This window comes from Pristiophorus japonicus, chromosome 8 (assembly GCF_044704955.1).
Source record: "Pristiophorus japonicus isolate sPriJap1 chromosome 8, sPriJap1.hap1, whole genome shotgun sequence".
Taxonomy (NCBI): domain Eukaryota; kingdom Metazoa; phylum Chordata; class Chondrichthyes; family Pristiophoridae; genus Pristiophorus; species Pristiophorus japonicus.
The window spans coordinates 97,470,795-97,495,832 of NC_091984.1; the positions used below are offsets into that span (position 1 = coordinate 97,470,795).

The 25,038-nt window shown below is 46.2% G+C and overlaps 1 protein-coding gene across 1 annotated transcript in view; it reads left to right on the forward strand.

Annotated features, from left to right (window-relative positions):
* Positions 1-25,038, forward strand: part of LOC139268130 (testicular spindle-associated protein SHCBP1L-like) — a 129,485-nt gene that overhangs the window by 82,473 nt on the left and 21,974 nt on the right. The window contains exons 6-7 of the mRNA XM_070886155.1: positions 14,308-14,413; positions 22,796-22,949. Coding sequence (XP_070742256.1) covers positions 14,308-14,413; positions 22,796-22,949 — 260 coding nt within the window. The remainder of the gene's footprint in view (positions 1-14,307; positions 14,414-22,795; positions 22,950-25,038) is intronic.

A 25,038-nucleotide genomic window follows, 5' to 3' on the forward strand; every position in this document is an offset into this window, starting at 1 on the left:
ATGCAGGCCTGTTCTTGCGTAAAATGTTCCTTGTGGTTGTAGACGCGTACTCCAAGCGGATTGAACGTGAGATAATGTCGGCTAGCATGTCCGCTGCCACCACTGAAAGCTTGCGGGCCATGTTTGCCACACACGGCTTACCCGATGTCCTGGTGAGCGACAACGGGCCATGTTTTACCAGTGCTGAGTTCAAAGAATTCATGACCCGTAACGGGATCAAACATGTCACATCTGTCCCGTTTAAACCAGCATCCAATAGTCAGGCAGAGAGAGCAGTGCAAACCATCAAGCAAGGCTTGAAGAGGGTAACTGAAGGCTCACTGCAGACTCCCTATCTCGAGTCCTGCTTAGCTACCGCACGAGACCACACTCACTCACTGGGATCCCACCTGCTGAACAGCTCATGAAAAGAGCACTTAAGACAAGGCTCTCGTTAGTTCACCCTGATCTACATGAAGAGGTAGAGAGCAGGCGGCTTCAACAAAGTGCATACCATGATAGCGCAAATGTGTCACGCGAGATTGAAGTCAATGATCCTGTATTTGTATTAAACTATGGACAAGGTCCCAAGTGGCTTCCCGGCACTGTTGTGGCCAAAGAGGGGAGCAGGGTGTTTTGGGTCAAACTTTCAAATGGACTCATTCACCGGAAACACTTGGACCAAATCAAACTCAGATTCACGGACTACCCTAAGCAACCCACCTTGGACCCACCCTTTTATGATCCCCCAACACACACACCAGAGGCAACCGACACCACGGTTGATCACGAAGCAGAACCCATCATCCACAGCAGCCCTGCAGGGCCCAACAACCAGGCAGCCCAGCAAGGCCAGCTGCACAGCAGCCCAGCGAGGGCCCAACAAATGATTCAACAACACCAGCTTTCACACCGAGATGATCAACCAGGGCAAGAAGGGCCCCAGATCGACTCACATTGTAAATAGTTACACGATTGACTTTGGGGGGGAATGTTGTTATATATGTGGACTTGTATTTACTCTGTACAGCCACAAGAGGGCTCGTTCCCTGGAGTCCCAAGGGATCCCATAATCCCTTGGGAGCACAGGTATTTAAGAAGGCTTCATAGATTGGAGAGGCACTCTGGAGACTTGCAATTAAAGACTAAGGTCACACTTTACTTTGAACTCACAGTGTTCAGTCCATGACTCTTTCTCCATACACAACAGCACCTTTTGAGTTTTTTGACCTTAAATGATTTTAAAGTGCTTGTAGTTGCTATTGTATGTTGTGATCTATTAAGTTGTTGCTTGATGAAGGTCCTTCTAGGAATCCCACTCTGCGTGGAGGAAGGGGAGCAAAAGGGAGCAAACAGCTATATCTGGAGGCAGAGCATATAATTTGGAATCATGCTTGGAACAAACCTTACCCTCCCAATAGAATACCTATGTCCAGAACAACATACCTGCTCTGAGAAGGACTGTATAAGAAGGCTTTGATTCTGTGGGAAGGCAGTGATAATCAAAATCACTGCAGCCCTAAACTTCTTTGTGTCTGGCTCCATCCAGGCTGCCACAGGAGAAATTAGTAACATCAGTCATTCTGAAATTCATGCTTTTACTAAACAGGTGACTGATGCGACATATTCATCACTTTTCCATGGACATATAGACACAGCATGAAAGGGCTCTTGAGTTTACACAGGTTGCAGAATTTTAAGTCCAAGGTGTCATTGACTGCATCTGTTATATATGTAAACCTGTAAATACCTTATTTAACAAACAGAGGGCTCATCCCCTGGAGCCCCAAGGGATCCCCCAATCCCTTGGGAGCACCTATACATAAGGAGACCTCACAGGCTGGAGAGGCACTCTGGAGACCTGTAATAAAGGACTACGGTCACACATTACTTTGAGCTTACAGTATCTGGTCAAATTCTTTATTCTTGACATAACAACTGGCGACGAGATAAAGATGACGAACCCCAGCACAACAATGCAGAGAACCGTGAGCATCCTGGAGAAATTTTCGGAGGGAGATGATTGGGAAACCTTCGTGGCCAATGAGCTGGAAGGAGAAGCGAACGCTGCCAAACAAAGGGCGATCCTCCTCACCGTTTGCGGGGCACCAATGTATGGCCTCATGAAAAATCTGCTCCCTCCAGCGAAACCCACAGAGAAGTCGTACGATAATTTATGCACACTGGGCCAGGAGCATCTAAACCCGAAGGAAAACGTTCTGATGGCGAGGTACCGGTTCTACACGTAGAAGAGGTCTGAAAGGCCAGGAAGTGGCGAGCTACGTTGCCGAGCTAAGGCGCTTTGCAGGACATTGCGAATTTGAAGGACACTTGGAGCATATGCTCAGGGACTTCTTTGTACTTGGCAATGGCCATGAAGTAATACTTCGCAAACTTTTGCTGTAGAGATCCCAACCTTGAGTAAAGCCATAGCGATAGCCCAGACATTCATCGCCACCAGTGACAATACCAAACAAATCTCTCAGCACACGAGTGCTGCTGCAAGTACTGTGAACAAAATAACGTTGTTTTCGAATCCCATTGCGGGTCATGAACTCTTTGAACTTAGCACTGGTGAAGCATGGCCCATTGTCACTCACAAGGACGTCAGGCAGGCCGTGCGTGGCAAACATGGCTCGCAGGCTTTCAATGGTGGCAGCGGACATGCTTGCCGACATTATCTCACATTCAATCCATTTGAAATATGCGTCTACAACCACAAGGAACATTTTTCCCAAGAATGGGCCTGCATAGTCGACATGGACCCTGGACCACGGTTTGGAGGGCCAGGACCATCAACTTAGTGGCGCCTCCCTGGGTGCAATGCTTAGCTGTGAACATGTGTTATATTTGTGTCTGCAGACACAATAAAGACAATAAGACCTTGGGGGAGGGTGATGTCATGTATCTTACATTATTATATATAACTGTGGTGTGGTGCGAGTTGCACATTGTAGTCTGCCTCTGGTTCCGCAGTGTTGTTGGTAAATCTGCTTTTGACTTGGTCTGCATGCCTCCGGCAGGTTTTGCCATTGTCCATTTGTACTACCAGTAGCCTGTTTCCTTCCTTACCCGTTACTGTCCCTGCAAGCCATTTGGGACCCCTGCCATAGTTTAGTACAAACACTTTGTCCCCTATCTCATTCCATTTCCCCCTCGAATTTCTGTCATGGTACTCAGTCAGCTTACGGCGCTTTGCCTCAACGATTTTGTGCATGTCTGGGAGGATTAATGAGAGCCTTGTTTTTAAAGTCCTTTTCATCAACAGTTGCACGGGGGGGATCCCAGTCAGTGAGTGCGGACGAGATCTGTATGCCAGCAGCAGTCGCGACAGGCGACCCTGCAGCGTGGGACCTTGGATTTTAAGCATGCCTTGTTTAATGATTTGCACTGCTCTCTCCGCCTGGCCATTGGAGGCCAGCTTGAACGGTGCCGTCTTGACGTGATATATGCCGTGGTCAATTATAAAGTCTTGGAATTCTGCGCTGGTGAAGCACGGACCATTGTCACTGACCAATATGTCAGGGATTCCGTGTGTTGCAAACATGGTTGCGAGGCTCGCCACAGAGGTGGAGGTTGTGCTCGAGTTTAAAATGGTGCATTCGATCCACTTTGAAAATGCATCTACAACTACGAGGAACATTTTGCCCATGAATGGGCCCGCATAGTCTACGTACACCCGCGACCACGGTTTGGTAGGCCACGGCCAGGGGCTCAGTGGAGCCTCCCTGGGGGCATTGCTGAGTTGGGCACAAATGGTGCACCTTTGGACGCAGAGCTCCAAGTCCGCGTCAATACCAGGCCACCGGACGTGGGATCTGGCTATGGCCTTCATGAGAACGATCCCCGGGTGCCCGCGGTGGAGCTCCCGGACAAATGCCTCTCTGCCTCGCAGAGGCATGACTACTCGGCTTCCCCACATCAGGCAGTCTGCTTGAAGTGATAGCTCATGCATGCGCCTGTGAAAGGGTTTTAATTCCTTGGGGCAAGTCTCCCGAGCCTCTGCCCAGTCACCGGTTAGGACACATCTTTTTACTAAGGATAATGTGGGGTTGCTGGCCGCCCAGGCTCTGATTTGGCTTGGATTTCTTGACTCGTAGGCCTACCCGATCCAACCGCTTTAGTACTTCCTCCAAATTACGGAGATGGGAGTCGGTGTCCCTGCCCGTGATAAGTATGTTGTCTTGAAATACAACCGTCCCCGGGATGGACTTGAGCAGACTCTCCATGTTGCGCTGGAATATGGCAGCTGCCGACCTGATGCTGAATGGGCATCGATTGTACATGAAAAGGCCTCGATGTGTGTTAATGGTGGTGAGTAGCTTGGATTCCTCGTCAATTCTTGTGTCGTATACTTAGATGTGAGGTCTAATTTGGAGAAAAGTTTACCTCCAGCCAATGTGGCAAATAAGTCCTCCGCTCTGAGCAGCGGGTACTGGTCCTGTAGGGAGACTCTGTTTATGGTAGATTTGTAGTCCCTACAGATTCGTATGGATCCATCAGGCTTTATGACTGGGACGATGGGACTTGCCCAGTCGCTAAATTCCACAGGTGATATAATGCCTTCCCGCAGAAGCCTGTCTAGTTCGTGTTCAATCTTTTCCCTCGTCACATAGGGTACAGCTCTGGCCTTGTGATGGATCGGTCTAGCATCCTGTGTGATGTAGATTTTGACTTTGGCCTCTTTGAAAGTGCCCACACTTGGCTGAAAGAGATGTTCAAATCGCTTTATAACTGTTGAGCAGGAGGTCCGTTCCTCTAATGACATGGCATGGACATCATCCCATTTCCAGTTTAGTTTTGCCAGCCAGCTTCTCCCCAGCAGTGCTGGGGGGTCTCCGGGGACAATCCACAGGGGAAGTCAGTTCACCGTCCCTTTGTGTGTGACAGAGAGCATGGCGCTGCCGAGGACTGGTGCGATTTGTTTGGTATAGGTCCTTAGTTTGGTGTCGACCCTTGTGAGTTTTGGTCTGTCTCTTTTGTGTGGCCACAGTTGTTCAAATTGTTGAGCGCCCATGAGAGATTGACTCACTTCCGTATCCAGCTCCATGTTGACAGATATCCCGTTTAGTAGGACCCTCATCATTATAGGAGGCGTCCTGTTGTAGGAGCAGCGGCCATTGATTGTGTTGACCCGCTGTACATTGGTGTCCAGGGTACTGTCCCCACCATCTTCTGGTCCGCTTTCCGACCCATCCGATTCGTATACCAGCCGAGCTGCCGATTTTTTGCACATGCGGGCCAAATGCCCTGTATATTCACAATTTCTGCAAACAGTCTGCTGAAATCGACATCCCCTTGACGAGTGCCCACCCCCACACCTCCAGCACAGACCTGTTCCATTGTTCAAAATGTTCCCAGAGAATGAACTACGTCTGGCTGATCTCTCTTGAGCTTCTCTCAGTTTGTAGTTGATTGCTCGCATTGTTGGTTGATGAGGTGTGAACGGACGTTCCTGTGGCCCTTGATGGCTTCTGCCTGTTGTCGAGAGCCTGTTCTCCCGGTTTTGTCTGTGTGTAGGGGTAGCAGCTTGTTTAGTGCTGTGAACTTCTTGTTCCGATATTTCATTAGTTGTTGTACCTGCATTGTAAATCAACCTCGTTTCTTCTTCCCCTACCAAGAATGTCTGTGCAATCAGTGCTGCTGCCTCTAAGGTCAGGTTCTTGGTCTCTATGAGCTTTCGGAATATGCCTGCGTGGCCTATTCCTTCAATGAAAAAGTCTCTCAGCATTTCTCTCCTCAGTTAATCGGAGAACTCACATAAACTAGCTAACCTCCGAAGTTCCGCCACGAAGTCGGGTATGCTCTGGCCCACACAGCGTCTGTAGTTGTAGAACCTGTGTCTGGCCATGTGTAGGCTGCTCGCTGGCTTCAGGTGGTCTCTTACCAGTGTGCTCAATTCTTCAAATGACTTGCTTGCTGGTTTCTCGGGTGCCAACAGATCCTTCATTAAAGCGTATGTTTTTGAGCCACAGCTGGTCAAGAGATGGGCTCTTCTCTTGTCTGCCTTACCGTTGCCTAACCTGTCTTTGGTTACAAAGCTTTGCTGGAGCCTTTCTATAAAGTCCTCCCAATTGTCTCCCGCATTGTACTTTTCATCTGATCCGTTGTTCGCCATTCTGTGGATTCTGTAATCCCGTAACTCGTTGCCACTGTAAAGTCCTGTCCCCTCAGTACAGATTCACACGAGGCATGTAGTGAAGTCAAGGTCACTCTGGACCTGCACCTTTATTTCACAGCTCTGGAATGCTGCACTTGCCTGAGACCTGTGCTTATACACCTGTCTCTTGCAAGTGCACCCCGGGTGGTTACAGGTCATATCTTATTACAGTCATGTATAGCATGTTAGGATACAGTTAATGTAAGATACATGACAATATTTATCCCCTTACTTTTAGAAAAGAGGGATATAACTGGCTTATGGTCAGTTTCCAATTCAAATTTGAGCCCAAACAGATAATGATGCATTTTCTTTACCCCAAAAACACACGCTAACGCTTCTTTTTCAATCATGCGGTAGGCCCTCTCAGCCTTAGACAGACTTCTGGATGCATAAGCAACCGGTTGCAATTTCCCAGATTCATTAGCTTGTAGCACTACACACCAGACACCGTATGATGACGCATCATATGCTAGTACTAAACGCTTACATGGATCATACAACACAAGCAATTTGTTTGAGCATAACAGTTTCCTAGCTTTCTCAAAGGCATTTTCTTGGCTTTTATTCCATACCCATTCATCGCCTTTACGCAGTAAAGAGTGCAGTGGGTCTAACAGTGTGCTAAGACCCAGTAAGAAGTTACCAAAGTAGTTCAGGAGTTCTAGAAACAACCGCAGCTCCGTCATGTTCTGTGGTCACGGTGCATTCTTTCTTGATTGCCTCCGTCTTCGAATCGGTGGGCCTGATGCCGTCCGCCGTGATTCTTCTCCCCAGGATCTCCACTTCAGGCACCAGGAAAACGCACTTCGAGCGATTTAACCTGAGCCCCACACGATTGAACATGTCACATCTGCCCCATTTAAACTAGCGTCCAATGGTCAGGCAGAGCGAGCAGTGCAAACAATCAAGCAGAGCTTGGAGAGGATAACTGAAGGCTCACTGCAGACTCGCCTATCCCGAGTCCTGCTTAGTTACCACACAAGACCCCACTCGCTCACTGGGGTTCCCCCCGCTGAAATGCTCATGAAAAGGGCACTTAAGACAAGGCTCTCGTTAGTCCACCCTGATCTACACGAACAGGTAGCGAGCAGGCGGCTTCAACAGAATACATATCATGATCGCGCAAATGTGTCACGCAAAATCGAGATTAATGATCCTGTATTTGTGATGAACTATGGACAAGGTCCCAAGTGGCTTCCCGGCACTGTCGTAGCCAAAGAGGGGAGTAGGGTGTTTCTGGTCAAACTTTCAAATGGACTCACCTGCAGAAAATACTTGGACCAAACCAAACGCAGATTCACGGACTATCCAGAACAACCAACAATAGACTCTACCTTTTTTAACCCCCCAACACACACACAAGTGGCAACCGACCCAGCGGTTCACCACGAAGCAGAACCCATCACCTGCAGCAGCCCAGCAGGACTCACCACACCCAGCAGCCCCGCAAGGCCAGCTGCACAGCAGCCCAGCGAGGGCCCAACAAATGACTCACCAAAACCAGCATTTACACCGAGACAATCAACCAGGGAAAGGAAGGCCCCAGATTGACTCACATTGTAAATAGTTACACTATTGACTTTGGCGGGGGGCGCGGGGAGTATTGTTATATATGTAAACCTGTAAATACCTTGTTTAAACACGAGACGGCTCATACCCTAGAGTTCCAAGGGATCCCACAATCTCTTGGGAGCAACTATACATAAGGAGGCTGGAGATGCACTCTGGAGACCTGTAATAAAGGACTATGGTCACACATTACTTTGAGCTTACAGTACCTGGTCAGATTCTTTATTCTAGACATAACAGCATTCACATCACAAAGCAAGCTTTTTCAAACAAAATGACCACTTCAGGAATTGCAAGGGCTTCTACTCTATTAACGTGCAGCCAGTGTGTGTTGCAGGTCTATGCCCGTTTTCCTGGAAGCTGCCATGATGCATTTATATTGCATCAATTGTCCATCTCCACACTATTTGCTCCTTAACAGCAGGTTAAAGGCTAGCTGCTTAAAGATGAGGCTATCCCCTCCACATAGCTTATAATTTCTCTTCAGAACCCACACGCGACTGCAAAACTCCTGTATGACGCATGGGTCAACTGGAACCATCACTAAGCAGACCATTTAAGTGTTGAGAGGCTATTTCCCCTAGCTGGAGAGTCTAGTAGTAGGGGTCATAGTCACAGGATAAGAAATCGGCCATTTAGGACTAAGATAAGCAGAAATGTCTTCACTCAAGAGTTGGAAATCTTTGGAATTTTCTACCCCAGAGGGCTGTGGACGCTCATAGAAATTTATGGCACAGAAGGAAGCCATTCAACCCATCGTGTCTGTACTGGATGAAAAATTGCTATTCAGCCTAATCCCGGTTTCCAGTTCTTGGTCCGTGGCCTTGTAGGCTACTGCACTTCAAGTGCATATCCAAGTAGTTTTTAAATATGATGAGTGTTTTGGCTTCTACCATTCTTTCAGGCATTGAGTTCCAGATCACCACCACCCTCTGGGTGAAAAATTTTTCCTCATCGCCCCTCTAATCCTTCTACCAATTACTTTAATTCTATGCCCCTGATTATTGACCTCTCTGCGAGAGAAAATAGGTCCTTCCTATCCACCCAATCTAGGCCCCTCAATTTTATACACCTCAATCAAACCTCCCCTTAGCTTCCTCTGTTCCAAAGAAAACAACCTTAGTCTATCCAATCTTTCCTCATAGCTGAAATTCTCCAGTCCTAGCAACATCCTTGCAAATCTCCCTTGTACCCTCTCTAGTACAATCATATCTTTCCTGTGATGTGGTGACCAGAACTGTCTAGCTGTGGTCTAACTAGTCTTTTATACAGTTCAAGCATAACCTCCATGCTCTTATATTCTATGCCTTGGCTAATAAAGGAAAGTATCCCGTATGCTTTCTTAACCACCTTATCTACCTGTCCTGCTACCTTTTGGGATCTGTGGATATGCACTCCAAGCTCCCTCTGTTCCTCTACACTTATCGGTATTTCCTTTCCTTGTTAGCCCTCCCCAAATACATTACCACACACTTCTCCAGATTGAATTCCATTTGCCATTTTTCTGCCCACTTGATATCTTACTGCAATCTCCAGCTTTCTTCCTCACTATTTAACCACACGGCCTATTCTTGTATCTGCAAACTTCTTAATCATGCCCCCTACATTGAAGTCTAAATCATTGATTAATACCACAAAAAGCAAGGGATCTAGTACTGAACCCTGCAGAACCCCACTGGAAATTGCATTCCAGTCACAAAAACATCCGTCGACCATTGCCCTTTGCTTCCTGCCACTGAGCCGATTTTGGATCCAACTTGCCACTTTCCCTTGGATCATATGGGCTTTTACTTTGCTAACCAGTCCACCATGTGGGACTTTGTCAAAAGCCTTGCTAAAATTCATGTCGACTACATAAAACGCACTGCCCTCTTCAACCCTCCTTGTTACCTTTTCAAAAAATTATCAGACAAGACCTCAGTCGATTAGTATATTCAGAACTGAGATTGATAGATTTTTGGATACTAAGGGAATTAAGGGATATGAGGATCAAGCAGGAAAGTGGAGTTGAGATAGAAGGTCAGGCAAGATCTTATTGATTGGCGGAGCAGACTCGATGGGGTCAACTTTAATCTCGTAGCGGGAAACAATTGAGAGATGAGCAGGGTTAAACAGCCAGCTAAAAGAGTCAGCAGGGGACCTGTCCCAATTTCTCAATTATCCTTTATTTATTTGCATGGTTGAGACAAACTGCCCGCACAAAACGCAGTCTCTATTGATGGCTCGCCGATTTTCCGTACTGCTGATGTCAGGCTACCTGGCCGAGAGTTCCCTGTTTTCTCTTTTTTTCTTGAATAGCGGGGTTACATTTGCTACCTTCCAATCCTTGAGGCCCATTTTAAAATCTAGGGATTTCTGGAAAATCAAAACCAATGCATTCACTATCTGTGCAGCCACCTCTTTTAAAACCCTAGGGTGTAACAAGCCATCAGGTTCAGGGGATTTGTTGGCTTTTAGTCCCATTAATTTTTCCAGTACTTTTGCTTTACTAATATGAACTACTTTAAGTTCCTCACTCTCTTTAGACTCTTGGGGCCCAAGTTCCCCCCCCCCCCCCCCCCCCCCGGTAAAGCAGGTGCGCCAACTTTCTAGACTAAAAAGGGCGCCGAAAAGTTATCTTCCAATTCTCCCTGCTTCTCAGGATGTCTTCGGCCTTGGCGTGGCGCAGCACATCCAGTGGGGGGCGGAGCCAGTGCCGGGACCTCTGCACATGCGCGCTAGAGTGTGCGCACATGTGCAGTAGCTCCTCGCAGCCCAAATCTCTGCGACGCTCTACAGGCTGTGTGGGAGGGCCCCTAGCCCTGGCCGAATGGGCTCCCTCATCGGCGGCCCGCTGCGTTCCCTAAGGTAGGCCTTCTATTTTTTATTTGTTATTTATTGATTGATTATTACTTTGGTCTTGGTGCTTTAGGTGCAGGGTTCCTTCTATTTTTTATTTGTTAATTAATTGCTTATACTTTTTGTGCTTTGTTTAGTGCTTTGTAAGTCTTGGTGCTAGGTGCAGGTCCTCTCAGCTTCCTTGTATTTTTATTTGTTATTGAATGCTTATTTTTGTGCTTTGTTTAGTGCTTGATGTTTTAAATGTATTTATGCTTCTTTAATGTTGTTGTGAAGGTCTTTGCAAGGTCCTCTCACTTCCCTTCCCCCCCCCCCCCGCTATCTCTGGCTACCTGCGCTGATTTCTTAGCTCACCGTAAGGTTTTTCTGTGCGGACACAAGTGGCCACATACGCTGGCCTAAGTTAGTTTGGAATAACCTTTAGCTGTCTAAACCTGCTTAAATGGCCAAAACAGGCGTAAGTGGCTGGTAATGCTCCCTTTTGAAAAAAAAACTAAAAACGAAAAAAAAACCTAACTCACTTACACTGGAGCAAATTAAATGGGCAGAATTGCGATTTTTAAGATACTCCAAAAAAATCTAGTTGCTCCAGAAAAAACGGAGCAACTCCTGGGAAAACATGGAACCTAAGGGTTTCCCACTATTTCCAGTATGTTCTTTGTGTCTTCTATTATGAAGACAGACACAAAATATTTCTTAACGTCTCTGCCATTTCCTTATTCACCATTATAATTTCTCTGTCTCTGAGGGGCCAATGTTTACTTTTGCTAATCTCTTCCTTTTTACATACTTGTAAAAGTTCTTACAATCTGTTTTTATATTTCTTGCTAGTTTATTCTCACAGTCTGTTTTTTCCCTCTTCATCAATTTCTTGGTCATCCTTGCTGATTTTCAAAACCCTCCCAATCCTCAGGCTTACTACACTTTTGGCAACATTGTAAGCTTTTTCTTTTAATCTAACACAATCCTTAACTTCTCTAGTTAGCCATGGTTGCAACCCTTTTCCAGTGGAGTTTTTATTCTTCAAGTGAATGTATATTTGTTGAGAATGATGAATTATTTATTTAAATGTTTGCCATTGCTTATCTACTGTCATATCTTTTAATCAAATTTCCCAATCTACCTCAGCCAGCTCACCCTCCATGCCTCCATAATTGCCTTTGTTTAAATTTAAGGCCTAGTTTCGAACTTAACCACATCACTCTCAAACTTAATTTGAAATTCTATCATATAATGATCACTGTTCGCCAGAGGATCCTTTACTATAAGATTACTAATTAACCCTGTCTCACTGCACAATACTAGATCTAAAATAGCCTGTTCCCTAATTGGTTCCTTGACATGTTGGGGCCAAGTTTCGGCCTGAGTTGTTCCTGTTTTTTTGGAGCAACTGGTTTAGAATGGAGTATCTTAGAAATTGCAATTCTCAGCATTTAGTTTGCTCCAGTTCTAGTCAGTTAGAACAGTTTCAGTTTGGAACAGATTTATTTTTCAAAAGGGGGCGTGTCCAGCCACTTACGCCCGTTTTGAAAGTTTAGGCAGTGAAAACTTACTCCAAACTAACTTAGAATGGAGTCAGTGTAGATTTTTGTATGCTCAGAAAAACCTTGCCGACACTTAGAAAGTCAGGCATAGGTTACAAATCAGGCATAGAGAATGGGGGGGGGGGGGGTTTAAAGGGAAGTTTACAAACATTAAACACTTCAGTTTTACAAATAAAGAGCCATCATCAATAATAAATGATAAATACATCAATAAATCAACCAATAAATCAATCAAAAAAAATTAATAAAAAATAAAATAATTAAAAAATCAATGAATAAAACATTTTCTACTTACCGACTGCAGCACCGGGAGCCCTCCAACAGTGTGCTGGGACGACCCCCCCGCCCCCAGTGTGTCTCTTGTCAGTGTCTCTATCTCTCTGTCTGTCTGTATGTGTGTCTCTCACTCTCTGTCTGTCAATGTCTGTGTTTCTGACAGCGAGAAGAGGGGTGGAGGGGGGGGAGGAGGGGGATGGAGGGAGGGGGGTAGAGGGAGGGAAGGGGGAGAGGGAGGGGGGAGAGAGAGGGGGGCAGGGAGAGGGGGGAGGGAGGGGGAGAGGAAGGGAAGGGGAGAAAGTAGGGAGGGGGAGGAAGGGGAGAGGGAGGGAGGGAGAGAAGGGAGGGGAGGAGAGGAGGGAGGGAGGGAGGGGGAGAAGGGAGGGAGGGGGAGAAGGAAGGGAGGGGGAGAAGGGAGGGAAGGGAGAGAGGAGAGGGAGGCTGAACGGGCTGGGCCCGGCCGGGCCCAAGACTTGATTTAAAGGTAGGTGGCCGGGGGTCGGGTGCGGGGGGGGCGGTGGGAGTCTGTTCGGGGGTGGGGGGGGGGTGGTCAGGTCAGGAGGAAGCAGGAGCTGAGCCTGGGAGGTGCAGCCTGATCCACGCAGCCCCAGTGAGGCCATTCGGCCAGGGCTAGGGGCTGCGTGCTTCGGGCCCCTCCCACACAGTTTTGGGCGCCTGGAGCTACTGCACATGCGCGCCTACTGTAGCGCGCCTGTGCAGAGGTCCCGGCACTGTTTTCAGCGCAGGGACCTGGCTCCGCCCCCCACAGCTCGTGCTGCGCTGCGCCCAGCTCCAGAGCACCTGCAGGAAGCTCCTGCTTCCTCCTGACCCGACCCCCGCCCCCCCCCCCCGGACCCGACTCCTGCTCCCCCCCCCCCCCACCCCGGACCCGACCCGACACCCCCACCCCCCCCCCCCCCCCGCCGACCCGACCCCCGGCCACCTACCTTTAAATCAAGTCTTGGGCCGGGCCCAGCCCGTTCAGCCTCCCTCTCCTCTCCTTTCTCCCCTCCCTCCCTTCTCCCCATTATAGGCACGGCCCGAAACTTGGGCCCATTGTTCTGGAAAACTGTCTTGAATGCATTCCATCAACTCATCCTCCAAGCTCCTTTTGCCAGTTTGGTATGCCCAGTCTATATGAACGTTAAAGTCTCCCAGGATCATTGCATTACCCTTGTTACATGCTGTTCTAGTTTCCTGATTTATACTCTGTCCAACACAATGATTACCGTTAGGGGGCCTATAAACTACACCCACCAGTGTTTTCTGTCCTTTGTTATTTGTTATTTCTTAGCTCCACCCATACTAATTCTACATCCTGATTTTCTTGGCTAAGATCCTTTCCCCCTACTGCCTTTATCTCATTCTTTAATATCAGGACTACCCCACCTCCTTTTCCATTTTGCCTATCTTTTCTAAAAATTAAGTACCCTGGAATATTTACCGACACTCCGTAGCGCCATGAAATAGCGATAAAATGGCAGTCGCCATTCTTTCGCCAGCTGGTGGCGAATCCCACGGTGGCCGCCATATTCCTCTCCCCCTTTGTGCTGCCGAACTGACAGAGCCCTGGGGAAAAAAAATGGCGGAGTGGTGACGTCAATCAGCGTGCAATGCCAACTTAACGTCACCAATGCGAACTTCGACCCTAGTGCTGAATGCAGCGCTAGGTCCTAAGCACGCCAGGTGTGAATAAACAAGCTATCAATTTTATCGTTAACATCATCCATTTTGAAAAGACCTTTGATAATCCTGATAGATTTATGTTCTGGCAAATTTTATACCAATAAAGGTTTCCTCAAAAGGAGTTAAGTATCATTAAGGAGCTCTGATAGAAAGGAATGCTGTGTTTCCATGATGTGAAAACCTAAATACAACATTATTTAATGTTACAGAATGAATTCAGTTCTTTTTGTTCATTATTCTTGTCAATAATAGAGCACATGGACCATTCTTTCCACGAATATTGAGGCGTAGAAAAGGACAAAGACCTTCTGGAAAAATTGTAACTCATATTGTGGCAAAAATGATGACAGCTGACATGGTGAGTTATTTCAGTTTGTTTTATTAGATTGTTTGCTTAAATCTGCCTTCGATCTCTTTGTCTGCCAGTGTCAGGTAACAGCCCGGATGAATGTACATAATTAATAAATCAGCAGTGTTAATGTTAAAAGTAAAATTGTTTATTGGCGATCCCTTAATAGCTTAGTTGTTATTTGTACCATTCTTTGTGACGCTGAGCCACACAGAACAAGCAGATCTCAGGTTTAATCCCCACTCCATAAGGAAGCCATTTATTCCTTGGAAGGTAACAAACTAAATCATGCAGGTATTGGTGAGGCCACACCTAGAGTACTGCATACAATTTTGGTCTCCGTATTTAAGGAAGGATATACTTGCATTGGAGGCTGTTCAGAGAAGGTTCACTTGGTTGATTCCGGAGGTGAGGGGGTTGACTTACGAAGGTAGGTTGAGTAAGTTGGGCCTATACTCATTGGAGTTCAGAAGAATGAGAGGTGATCTTAGCGAAACATGGAAGATAATGAGGGGGCTTGCCAAGGTGAATGCAGAGAGGTTATTTCCACTCATAGGGGAAACTAAAACATGGAGACATGGGGCTAGATTTTCCATTATTTTTGCATACATAACACCCACTTAACGTCCATTTTAACACTGAAATGATGTGTAACATCCAGATAGCGCCCATTTAGCCACAGAATGGAAACTGATGCCCATTTCTCTGTCACTTATCGGCGAGCGTTACTTTCTGCATATGCATAACGTCGAGAAAAAATAATACCATCAGCCCACTTTTTGGGCGGAATCATCAGAATGGGCGATCCCAACACCCATAATGTCGCCCAACGTTACTTTTGGCATGTAATTAATGCCAAGATTTAATAATACCGCCCGGCCATTGTTTTTTGTCGTAAAGATCACATTTGCCGAAACATAACGCCCAGTATATCGCCCATCCTTACTTTCGGCACCTCGCACACATCTCGCCAACAATATTGCTCGCCGAAAAAAACGCTGGGAAAAAGTGGAACTAACCGGAACTACTCACAGCGGTATGGACGCCATGTTCTAAATCAGATGTCGCATCATTTAAAAGGCTGCTCTACTTCAACCTCGGGGGAGTTTGAATGTACTCTGAAGGTCTTTGGAGGTGATGTGATCATCACCTCCAAAAGGAGGGAAACAAAAAGGAGACAAAAGCAAAAGACAGAAAGGAGATGAGTAAAAGTGGAGGGCAGAGAAACCCAAGGCAAAAAACAAAAAGGGCCACTGATTATAAAGGGGCGGCAGGAGGGGTCAAAACTAAAAATCATGGTTTAAAAACTAGGATTAAAACATTCTACCTAAACGCACGCAGCATTCGAAATAAAGTAAATGAGTTGATGGCACAAATAATTACAAATGGATATGATTTGGTGGCCATTACAGAAACATGGTTGCAGGGTGGCCAAGACTGGGAATGAAACATACAGGGGTATCTGATGATTCGGAAAGATAGACAAGAAGGGAAAGGAGGTGGGGTAGCTCTGTTAATAAAGGATGATATCAGGGCAGTTGTGAGAGACGATATTGGCTCGAATGAACAAAATGTTGAATCATTGTGGGTGGAGATTAGAGATAGTAAGGGGAAAAAGTCACTGGTGGGCGTAATTTATAGGCCCCCAAATAATAACTTCACGGTGGGGCGGACAATAATCAAGGGAATAATGGAGGCATGTGAAAAAGGAACGGCAGTAGTCATGGGGGATTTTAACCTACATATCGATTGGTCAAATCAAATCGCACGGGGTAGCCTGGAGGAGGAATTCATAGAATGCATACGGGATTGTTTCTTAGAACAGTATGTTACAGAACCTACAAGGGAGCAAGCTATCTTAGATCTGGTCCTGTGTAATGAGACAGGAAAAATAAACGATCTCCTAGTAAAAGATCCTCTCGGAATGAGTGATCACAGTATGGTTGAATTTGTAATACAGATTGAGGGTGAGGAAGTTGTGTCAGAAACGAGCGTACTATGCTTAAACAAAGGGGACTACAGTGGGATGAGGGCAGAGTTGGCTAAAGTAGACTGGAAACACAGACTAAACGGTGGCACAATTGAGGAACAGTGGAGGATTTTTAAGGAGCTCTTTCATAGTGCGCAACAAAAATATATTCCACTGAAAAAGAAGGCCGGTAAGAGAAGGGATAACCAGCCGTGGATAACCAAGGAAATAAAGGAGAGTATCAAATTAAAGACCAATGCGTATAAGGTGGCCAAGGTTAGTGGGAAACTAGAAGATTGGGAAAATTTTAAACAACAGCAAAGAATGACTAAAAAAGCAATAAAGAAAGGAACGAAGGTAAACTTGCGCAAAACATAAAAACAGATAGTAAAAGCTTTTACCGATATATAAAACGGCAAAGAGTGACTAAAGTAAATGTTGGTCCCTTCGAAGATGAGAAGGGGGATTTAATAATGGGAAATGCGGAAATGGCTGAGACCTTAAACAATTATTTTGCTTCGGTCTTCACAGTGGAAGACACAAAAACCATGCCAAAAATTGCTGGTCATGGGAATGTGGGAAGGGAGGACCTTGAGATAATCACTATCACTAGGGGGATAGTGCTGGACAGGCTAATGGGACTCAAGGTAGACAAGTCCCCTGGTCCTGATGAAATGCATCCCAGGGTATTAAAAGAGATGGCGGAAGTTATAGCAGATGCATTCGTTATAATCTACCAAAATTCTCTGGACTCTGGGGAGGTACCAGCGGATTGAAAAGCAGCTAATGTAACGCCTCTGTTTAAAAAAGGGGGCAGACAAAAGGCAGGTAACTATAGGCTGGTTAGTTTAACATCTGTAGTGGGGAAAATGCTTGAAACTATCATTAAGGAAGAAATAGCGGGACATCTAGATAGGAATAGTGCAATCAAGCAAACGCAGCATGGATTTATGAAGGGGAAATCATGTTTAACTAATTTACTGGAATTCTTTGAGGATATAACGAGCATGGTGGATAGAGGTGTACCGATGGATGTGGTGTATTTAGATTTCCAAAAGGCATTCGATAAGGTGCCACACAAAAGGTTACTGCAGAAGATAGAGGAACGTGGAGTCAGAGGAAATGTATTAAAATGGATAGAGAATTGGCTGGCGAACAGAAAGCAGAGAGTCGGGATAAATGGGTCCTTTTCGGGTTGGAAATCGGTGGTTCGTGGTGTGCCACAGGGATCGGTGCTGGGACCACAATTGTTTACAATATACATAGATGACCTGGAAGAGGGGACAGAGTGTAGTGTAACAAAATTTGCAGATGACACAAAGATTAGTGGGAAAGCGGGTTGTGTAGAGGACACAGAGAGGCTGCAAAGAGATTTAGATAGGTTAAGCGAATGGGCTAAGGTTTGGCAGATGGAATACAATGTCGGAAAGTGTGAGGTCATCCATCTTGGGAAAAAAACAGTAAAAGGGAATATTATTTGAATGGGGAGAAATTACAACATGGTGAGGTGCAGAGGGACCTGGGGGTCCTTGTGCATGAATCCCAAAGGGTTAGTTTGCAGGTGCAGCAGGTAATCAAGAAGGCGAATGGAATGTTGGCCTTCATTGCGAGAGGGATGGAGTACAAAAGCAGGGAGGTCCTGCTGCAACTGTATAGGGTATTGGTGAGGCCGCACCTGGAGTACTGCGTGCAGTTTTGGTCACCTTACTAAAGGAAGGATATACTGGCTTTGGAAGGGGTACAGAGACGATTCACTAGGCTGATTCCGGAGATGAGGGGGTTACCTTATGATGATAGATTGAGTAGACTGGGTCTTTACTCGTTGGAGTTCAGAATGATGAGGGGTGATCTTATAGAAACATTTAAAATAATGAAAGGGATAGACAAGATAGAGGCAGAGAGGTTGTTTCCACTGGTAGGGGAGACTAGAACTAGGGGGCACAGCCTCAAAATACGGGGGAGCCAATTTAAAACCGAGTTGAGAAGGAATTTCTTCTCCCAGAGGGTTGTGAATCTGTGGAATTCTCTGCCCAAGGAAGCAGTTGAGGCTAGCTCATTGATTGTATTCAAGTCACAGATAGATAGATTTTTAACCAATAAGGGAATTAAGGGTTACAGGGAGCGGGCGGGTAAGTGGAGCTGAGTCCACGGCCAGATCAGCCATGATCTTGTTGAAGGGCGGAGCAGGCTCGAGGGGCTAGATGGCCTACTCATGTTCCTAATTCTTATGTTCTTATCTGAACAAACATCTTATCATACTGTGGACGATTGGAATTTACTAGGTGTCTTAGTGGGGTCATTCATTCTTTGTGGACAATCAGTGGAAAACAGATAGCTATTGGAATGGGGCTTGTCCTTTCTCACCCTCTCTTGATGACCATTCACATGCTGCACACTCGAGATGGCAGAAGGTATGCTCGACAGCATCATGTACCCAATGTAAGACATGACAGACTGATGAGGAGGACCAGACGTTATACCCCCCCCGCAAGTACAGCGAGAAACAATCTTACCTCAACTAGTGCGACACCACCTGCCTTCGGAGACTGCGCTTCCACAAAGAGGTTATCAGTGAAATATGCCAGCTCACAAGGGGAGATCTGCAGCCTGCCAGCACCATCAGGACCGCACTGTCCATCGAGGTCAAAGTCACCACAGCACTGTCATTCTACACGTCGGGTTCTTTTCAGGCCTCAGCTGGCGACATTTGCGGTATGTCTCAGCACGCCACACATTGCTGCATTAGACAGGCCACTGAAACCCTATATGCAGGCAGGATGGACTTTATCAGCTTCCCTTTGACCAGAGAGGCTGAGACTGAGAGGGCTTTAGGATTCTACCGAATTACTAACTTCCCCAAGGTGCAGGGAGCAATAAACTGTACGCACATCGCCATGCGGGCACCTTTTCAGGATGCAGAGGTTTTCAGGAACCACAAGGGATTCCACTCCCTGAATGTGCAACTCATTGTCGACCACCAGCAAATTATAATGGCAGTGAATGCTAAATTTCCGGGCAGCATCCATGATGCTCACATCCTGCCTGAGAGCACTGTATCTGACTTGTTTAACAATCAGTCACAAGGTGGATGCTTGGTGACAAAGGATATGGCCTCGCCACCTGGCTGATGACCCCCCCTGCGTGACACCCACACCGAAGCCGAGAAGTGATACAGCGAGAGCCACAGATCCACTTACAATATCATCGAGTGCTTAAGCAGCCTGGACCACTCAGGAGGCGAGCTCCAATACCACCCTGAGCAGCTATCTCAATTCATGGTGGTGTGCTCCATGCTGCACAACTTGGCTATCAGGAGGGGACAAGAATTGCCTGAAGGGTCTGACGGTCCACCTCGGGAGAGAGAGAGGAAGAGGAGGGCGAGGAGGTGGACGCTGACATCAGCCCAGACAATCAGGCTGAGGCTGAAGCCATGCCCCCCCTCCTGACCGCAGGAAAGGACCTATGGTAGCTACATAACTGCAAGACTCTTACGTCAGGAGCTCATAAATGAGCGCTTTGCCTGAAAGAACGTTGGTGGTATTTACAGGGCTGACACACTGCTGGGTGTGCAGGTCATACATCAATAGTGTGTATCACCTTGGTGACAGTTAAACTTTAAATTGATTGAAGTTAAGTGTAATTATACCCTTTGATGTTAAGGAATCACCAGTGTGTAACGGTGCAGCTATCTGAACCAATGCGCAAAAAGGTTATGTTAAATAAAAACATTTAAACCATCCATTTGTCTGAAATAAAAAGTATATCTGTAAAAACCAACACTTTCCCCCCCCCCCTCCACTTCTCATCCCCACCTCTACCCCTTCCCCTTCCCCTCCTGACTCCAAGTCGCCTAGCTGAGTTCCTCACGCGCTGCTTCATCAGGGGTAGACCCGCTGCTTGGACGGATACAGAGAGGATGCTCCCGAGGTGGGAACGTGCTCCCAGCCAGAAGCAAGATGTTCTCCTGGCTCTCGTGTCATTGGCAATGTGGGTGCAGCACCTTGGGGTGCAGTGCCGCGCACTGGGACCACTGGGAGCCCTCTGCCACCAGTGTTCCTGGGTTACAGCTGCAGGGCCTCCTCCATCCCTTCCATGTAATATATTATTTGTTGGATAAAAACTTGGTGCCAACTATGTTCTTGGTGCTTAGTAGGCTTTTTGCTGCTGGTGAATCTCCCTCATGCCTCCCACAACAGCCAAACAAGCACACACCACAGCCACACACGCCTTCAGTCCCTCTCAGCTCCCTCTCTTGTCTCCTCTTCTGCGCTTGTCATGATGACCCTTGACCTCCTGAATTGCGGGAATCGAGCGTTGCCATGTTGTTGCTAAGGACGGCCACACTTTACTGCCGAAGGTCAGAGAGATTTAACGCTAACGCCCATTTCAGATCGCTCATGGTTATGCCCAATTTTAAAAATGGAGACTAGGGGCTTTGAAAATGGGCCACAAGCCGGCGATCTGAAAACCTATTTTTATCACCCACGCCGGAAATACTGCCCATTTTTGGGCCATTTGCACAAAAGTATAAAATCTAGTCCATGGTTTCAGAATAAGGGGCCGTCCATTGAAAACTGAGAGGAGGAGAATTTTTTTCTCAGAGGGTTGGAAATCTATGGAATTCTCTGTCCCAGAGAGCTGTGAATACTGAGTCATTGAATATATTTAAGGCGGAGATAGACAGATTTTTGAGTAATAAGGGTTCAAGGGGTTATGGGGAGTGGGGAGGAAAGTGGAGCTGAGTCCATGATCAGATCATCCATGATCTTATCAAATGGTGGAGCTAGCTCAAGGGGCCAGGTGGCCTACTTCACTAAATATATTCAATTTCTATTTCACTAAATATATTCAAAAAGGAGTTAGATGTAGTCCTTACTACTAGGGGGACCAAGGGGTATAGCGAGAAAGCAGGAATGGGGTACTGAAGTTGCATGTTCAGCCATGAACTCATTGAATGACGGTGCAGGCTCGAAGGGCCGAATGGCCTACTCCTGCACCTATTTTCTATGTTTACTCCTGCTCCTATTTCTTATGTTCTTATGTAGAGCAACAAAATGATCTGAGAATACAGATACATAAATCACTAAAAGTAACTACACAAGTTGTTAAGGCCATAAAAAGTACAAACAAAGTACTAGGGTTAATTTCTGAAAAAATAGAATACAAAAGCAGGGAGCTAATGTTACATTTATGTAGACCTTGGTTAGATCATACTTGGAGTACTGTGTGCAGTAAATAAGGTCTGAAAATGAGCACGGGGATCACGATGCGCAATCAACCCACGCATATTTGGTGGACTGCAGGCAGCACATGAACTTTGCGTTGCCTGCTAATTTACATGATTGTAGTGTTCACCTCCGCGCTAAACGCGCTGCTGAGTGGCTGAACATGCAGGTAATCCAAGTTTGTGCGAGGCTAGTTCCAATTAAATCTAGCCTGCACTACTAAAAGGCAGTCTGAACCTCTTAAAAGGGAGGTGCCTTCTGCCTGCAACAGGTGATTGAAGAAAGTTGGAATGATGGCACAACAGGAGAGAGAGCATGCACCTAGGTTCTTGGATGCAGCCCTGGAGGCCTTGGTCCAGAGGTCAACTCCAGGGGAGAGGTCCTTTTCCCACAGGGGGACAGGAAGCCCTCCAGGTAACAGACAAGACTACACTGGGATCAGATAGCCACTGTGGTAAATGCCACCAGTGTAGCGTAGAGTACCTGGACTCAGTGCAGGAAGACGTTTAATGACCTCACATGAGTGGTCAAGGTCAGTGAATTCATCTTCAAATGCCATATCCCACCATCTGCACCACTAGCCTCACACTCTGCTCAATGAACATCATTCACCTAACAACAATCTCTACAAAACACGACTCATACCTCACATTCATAGCTTCACCTCACCCACACACACTTACCACTGCTGTAAGCCTCACACCCACATCTCATAGCTTGGACACGCCGTGTTCAACTATGACAGGCACGTCACCCAAACACATTACACCACACTTTCTCTTGCAGGAAAAGATGGTGTAGAATAAGACTATAACATACAGCAGAGTGGAGGAAGGCAACCTATTGATGGTGTAGAAATTTCTTAGAGGCTGTCCAGGCGAATTTACATGGCGCTATGTTCTATTTGTATTTGAGGTTGAACCTCAAACAAAGCAAGAGGAAGGCTGTCAAAAATAGACAATCCAATATTCTTGTTCATTTGTTTCACTTCCACATGTAAATAGGCAGCTCCAGTTTTCTCAGTTGCATTATTTGCTTTGTCCATAATACATTTGGAGAATGTTTTAATTTGATAGCTTCCTCATAACAAATACAGGAGTGAAAATTACAAGACATTATTGATCACACAACAGCATACCATCTTTCATGTTGAATACAAATCTTTATTTGGGTTACAGTTATGCTTGCTTTCTGCAGGTTAAAGATTTCTCTGCTAATACACTGATTCAACAACATGACAACTTGGATGCATCCCTGGATAGTTGCTTCAGTGGTGATACAGTGGTAATTTTTCCAGGAGAATATCATGCCTCAGGATTTGGAATGCTAACAGATGATATCATTATTAGAGGTATGTCTTGAAGCAAGGTATGTATTCTTATTATACCACCATTTTGATTTTATCTTGATTGCATCTGGAGGTTGATAAATATGGAAACATCTTAGGTACGGTCTATTTGAGCAAGTTCAACCTCCGCATAGAAGGCTCCCACTCAGCATGGTCCTGAGTTATATTCCTGCCCTAGTGCTGCTTCATTTGAATTTTTATACGTTACATTGTTGAGGTGCCTGTTGCCTCCTCCAGTCAAAATAAAACCTTTGCTGAATGAGAACAAATTACGGGAAGATCACCAGTTCAATGGTGTAAAGTTCTTAATAAAACAATGGGGCGGAAATTGCATCGGAGGTTTCCTTTATACGAACGCATCCGCCCCGAAAAACATCTACGAAACTACCTGTTGGCCCAGAAAAATATACGATTCCGTCTGAGGGCTTCATTTGCTGCGCAGCGTATGGGGATCTGTCTTTCACGTACAGACGTCTATGTTGTAATCACGTGGGCCTGGACCACCAATCACTAGGTAGTATTCTCATTGATAATAATGAGAACTCCGTTTGTACGAGTTCCCATTACTAAAACACCAAACACAGCACAATAAATTAAAAAAACACCTCACATATTTAAAATTAATTGAAATTAAGTGTAATTAAATGTTTTAGAAAAAAAATATTTTTGGGAATTATGGTTAAAAATAAACTTACCTTAATGGACAGGGTTTTTAAACATATAAATGAGTGCTTAAATTGAATTTTTCTGTGTTTTAAAAGTGTTATGCTGGTAAAAGTAAGCTATGCGCCAGCTTTAACTAGGCGTAAAAGTTTGAAGGACATTCGCTGGGCACGAGTTGGGCAAATAGCCCAATCTCTCCCGCATGGATGTCCTTCTCCTGGGGATGCATTCGATGGGCTGGATTTTCGGATCCTTTGCGCTCCGGGTCTCGCCCCGGAGCGACGAGAAATGGAGCAGCAAGGTCTTCTGCGTCCAGTCGGGAGCTTTGGGTCGGGTTTTGCGATGGTGCTTCGAAGCACCGCCGGGAAGATCCAAGCCAGGTGTGCAACGCCTCTCGTTGTGACACCGGCGCGGTGAGGTAGGTAAAGTGCAGAAAAGGTAAGTTCGAGTATTTACTCTTTTATTTTATTGTAGCGATTTGTGTTGTGATGTGGGCAATGTTTTTGTGATTTTTTTTATGGTCCCGCCGCCCCCCCCCCCCCCCCCCACCCCCACACCCTCCCAAGGCCTCTCTCGGAGCGCTCCTGCCCCCGTACTTTAGTTGGTGAGGTTCCCATTTTTGCACCTCCCTTCCCGCTGCGCCCCGGGTGCAGGGCTCAGATGGCAAAGATTTCTCCCCAGAGGCCAGGCAGTAACTTTCCCGCTCCGCCTCCGTTTTACCCCAAAATAGTCAAATTCGAAAATCCAGCCCAATCTGTCTGAAGAAATTTTGACAGATCGGAAAAGCTGGTTTTCGGTGCATGCCCCTGAGAAACAGCTTGTGCGCACTTCGTACGGACCCGGCGAGGACCAATTTTCGGCCCAACATGTCTCGGTGATTTTGTGACTTAGATGGCAGCAAATCCTAACTGTATGGATTTTGAACTCTTAAGTAATTAGGCAGACTGTGTGGAAATTTAACATCACAATTATTATTGGTGTATCAGGAATGAACACTCAGTTTCACAAGAAACTTCTTTACCCAGAGAGAACTGAGAATGTGGAACTCGCTACCACAAAGAGTGGTTGAGACGAATACCATAGATGCATTTAAGGGGAATCTAGATTATCACATGAGGGAGAAAGGACTAGAAGGATATGTTGATGGAGTGCCATGAAGAGGGGTGGGAGGAGGCTCGTGTGGAGCATAAACACCGGCACGGACCTGTTGTACTAAATGGCTTGTTTGTCTGCCGTAAATACTATGTAATTCAGTGCATTCATATACATTCCTATTTTAACACAGATTCTATTTTAACACTGAATGGCATATTGAAATTTAAATGAAATTCTGTATAATTCTTTCTGACTTTTGAGAGTATATAACCCTCTTTGTCACCCCAGTTGTTCTCTCATGTTCTTCCCAAGGCCATGCCTCAGAAAAGGTGGA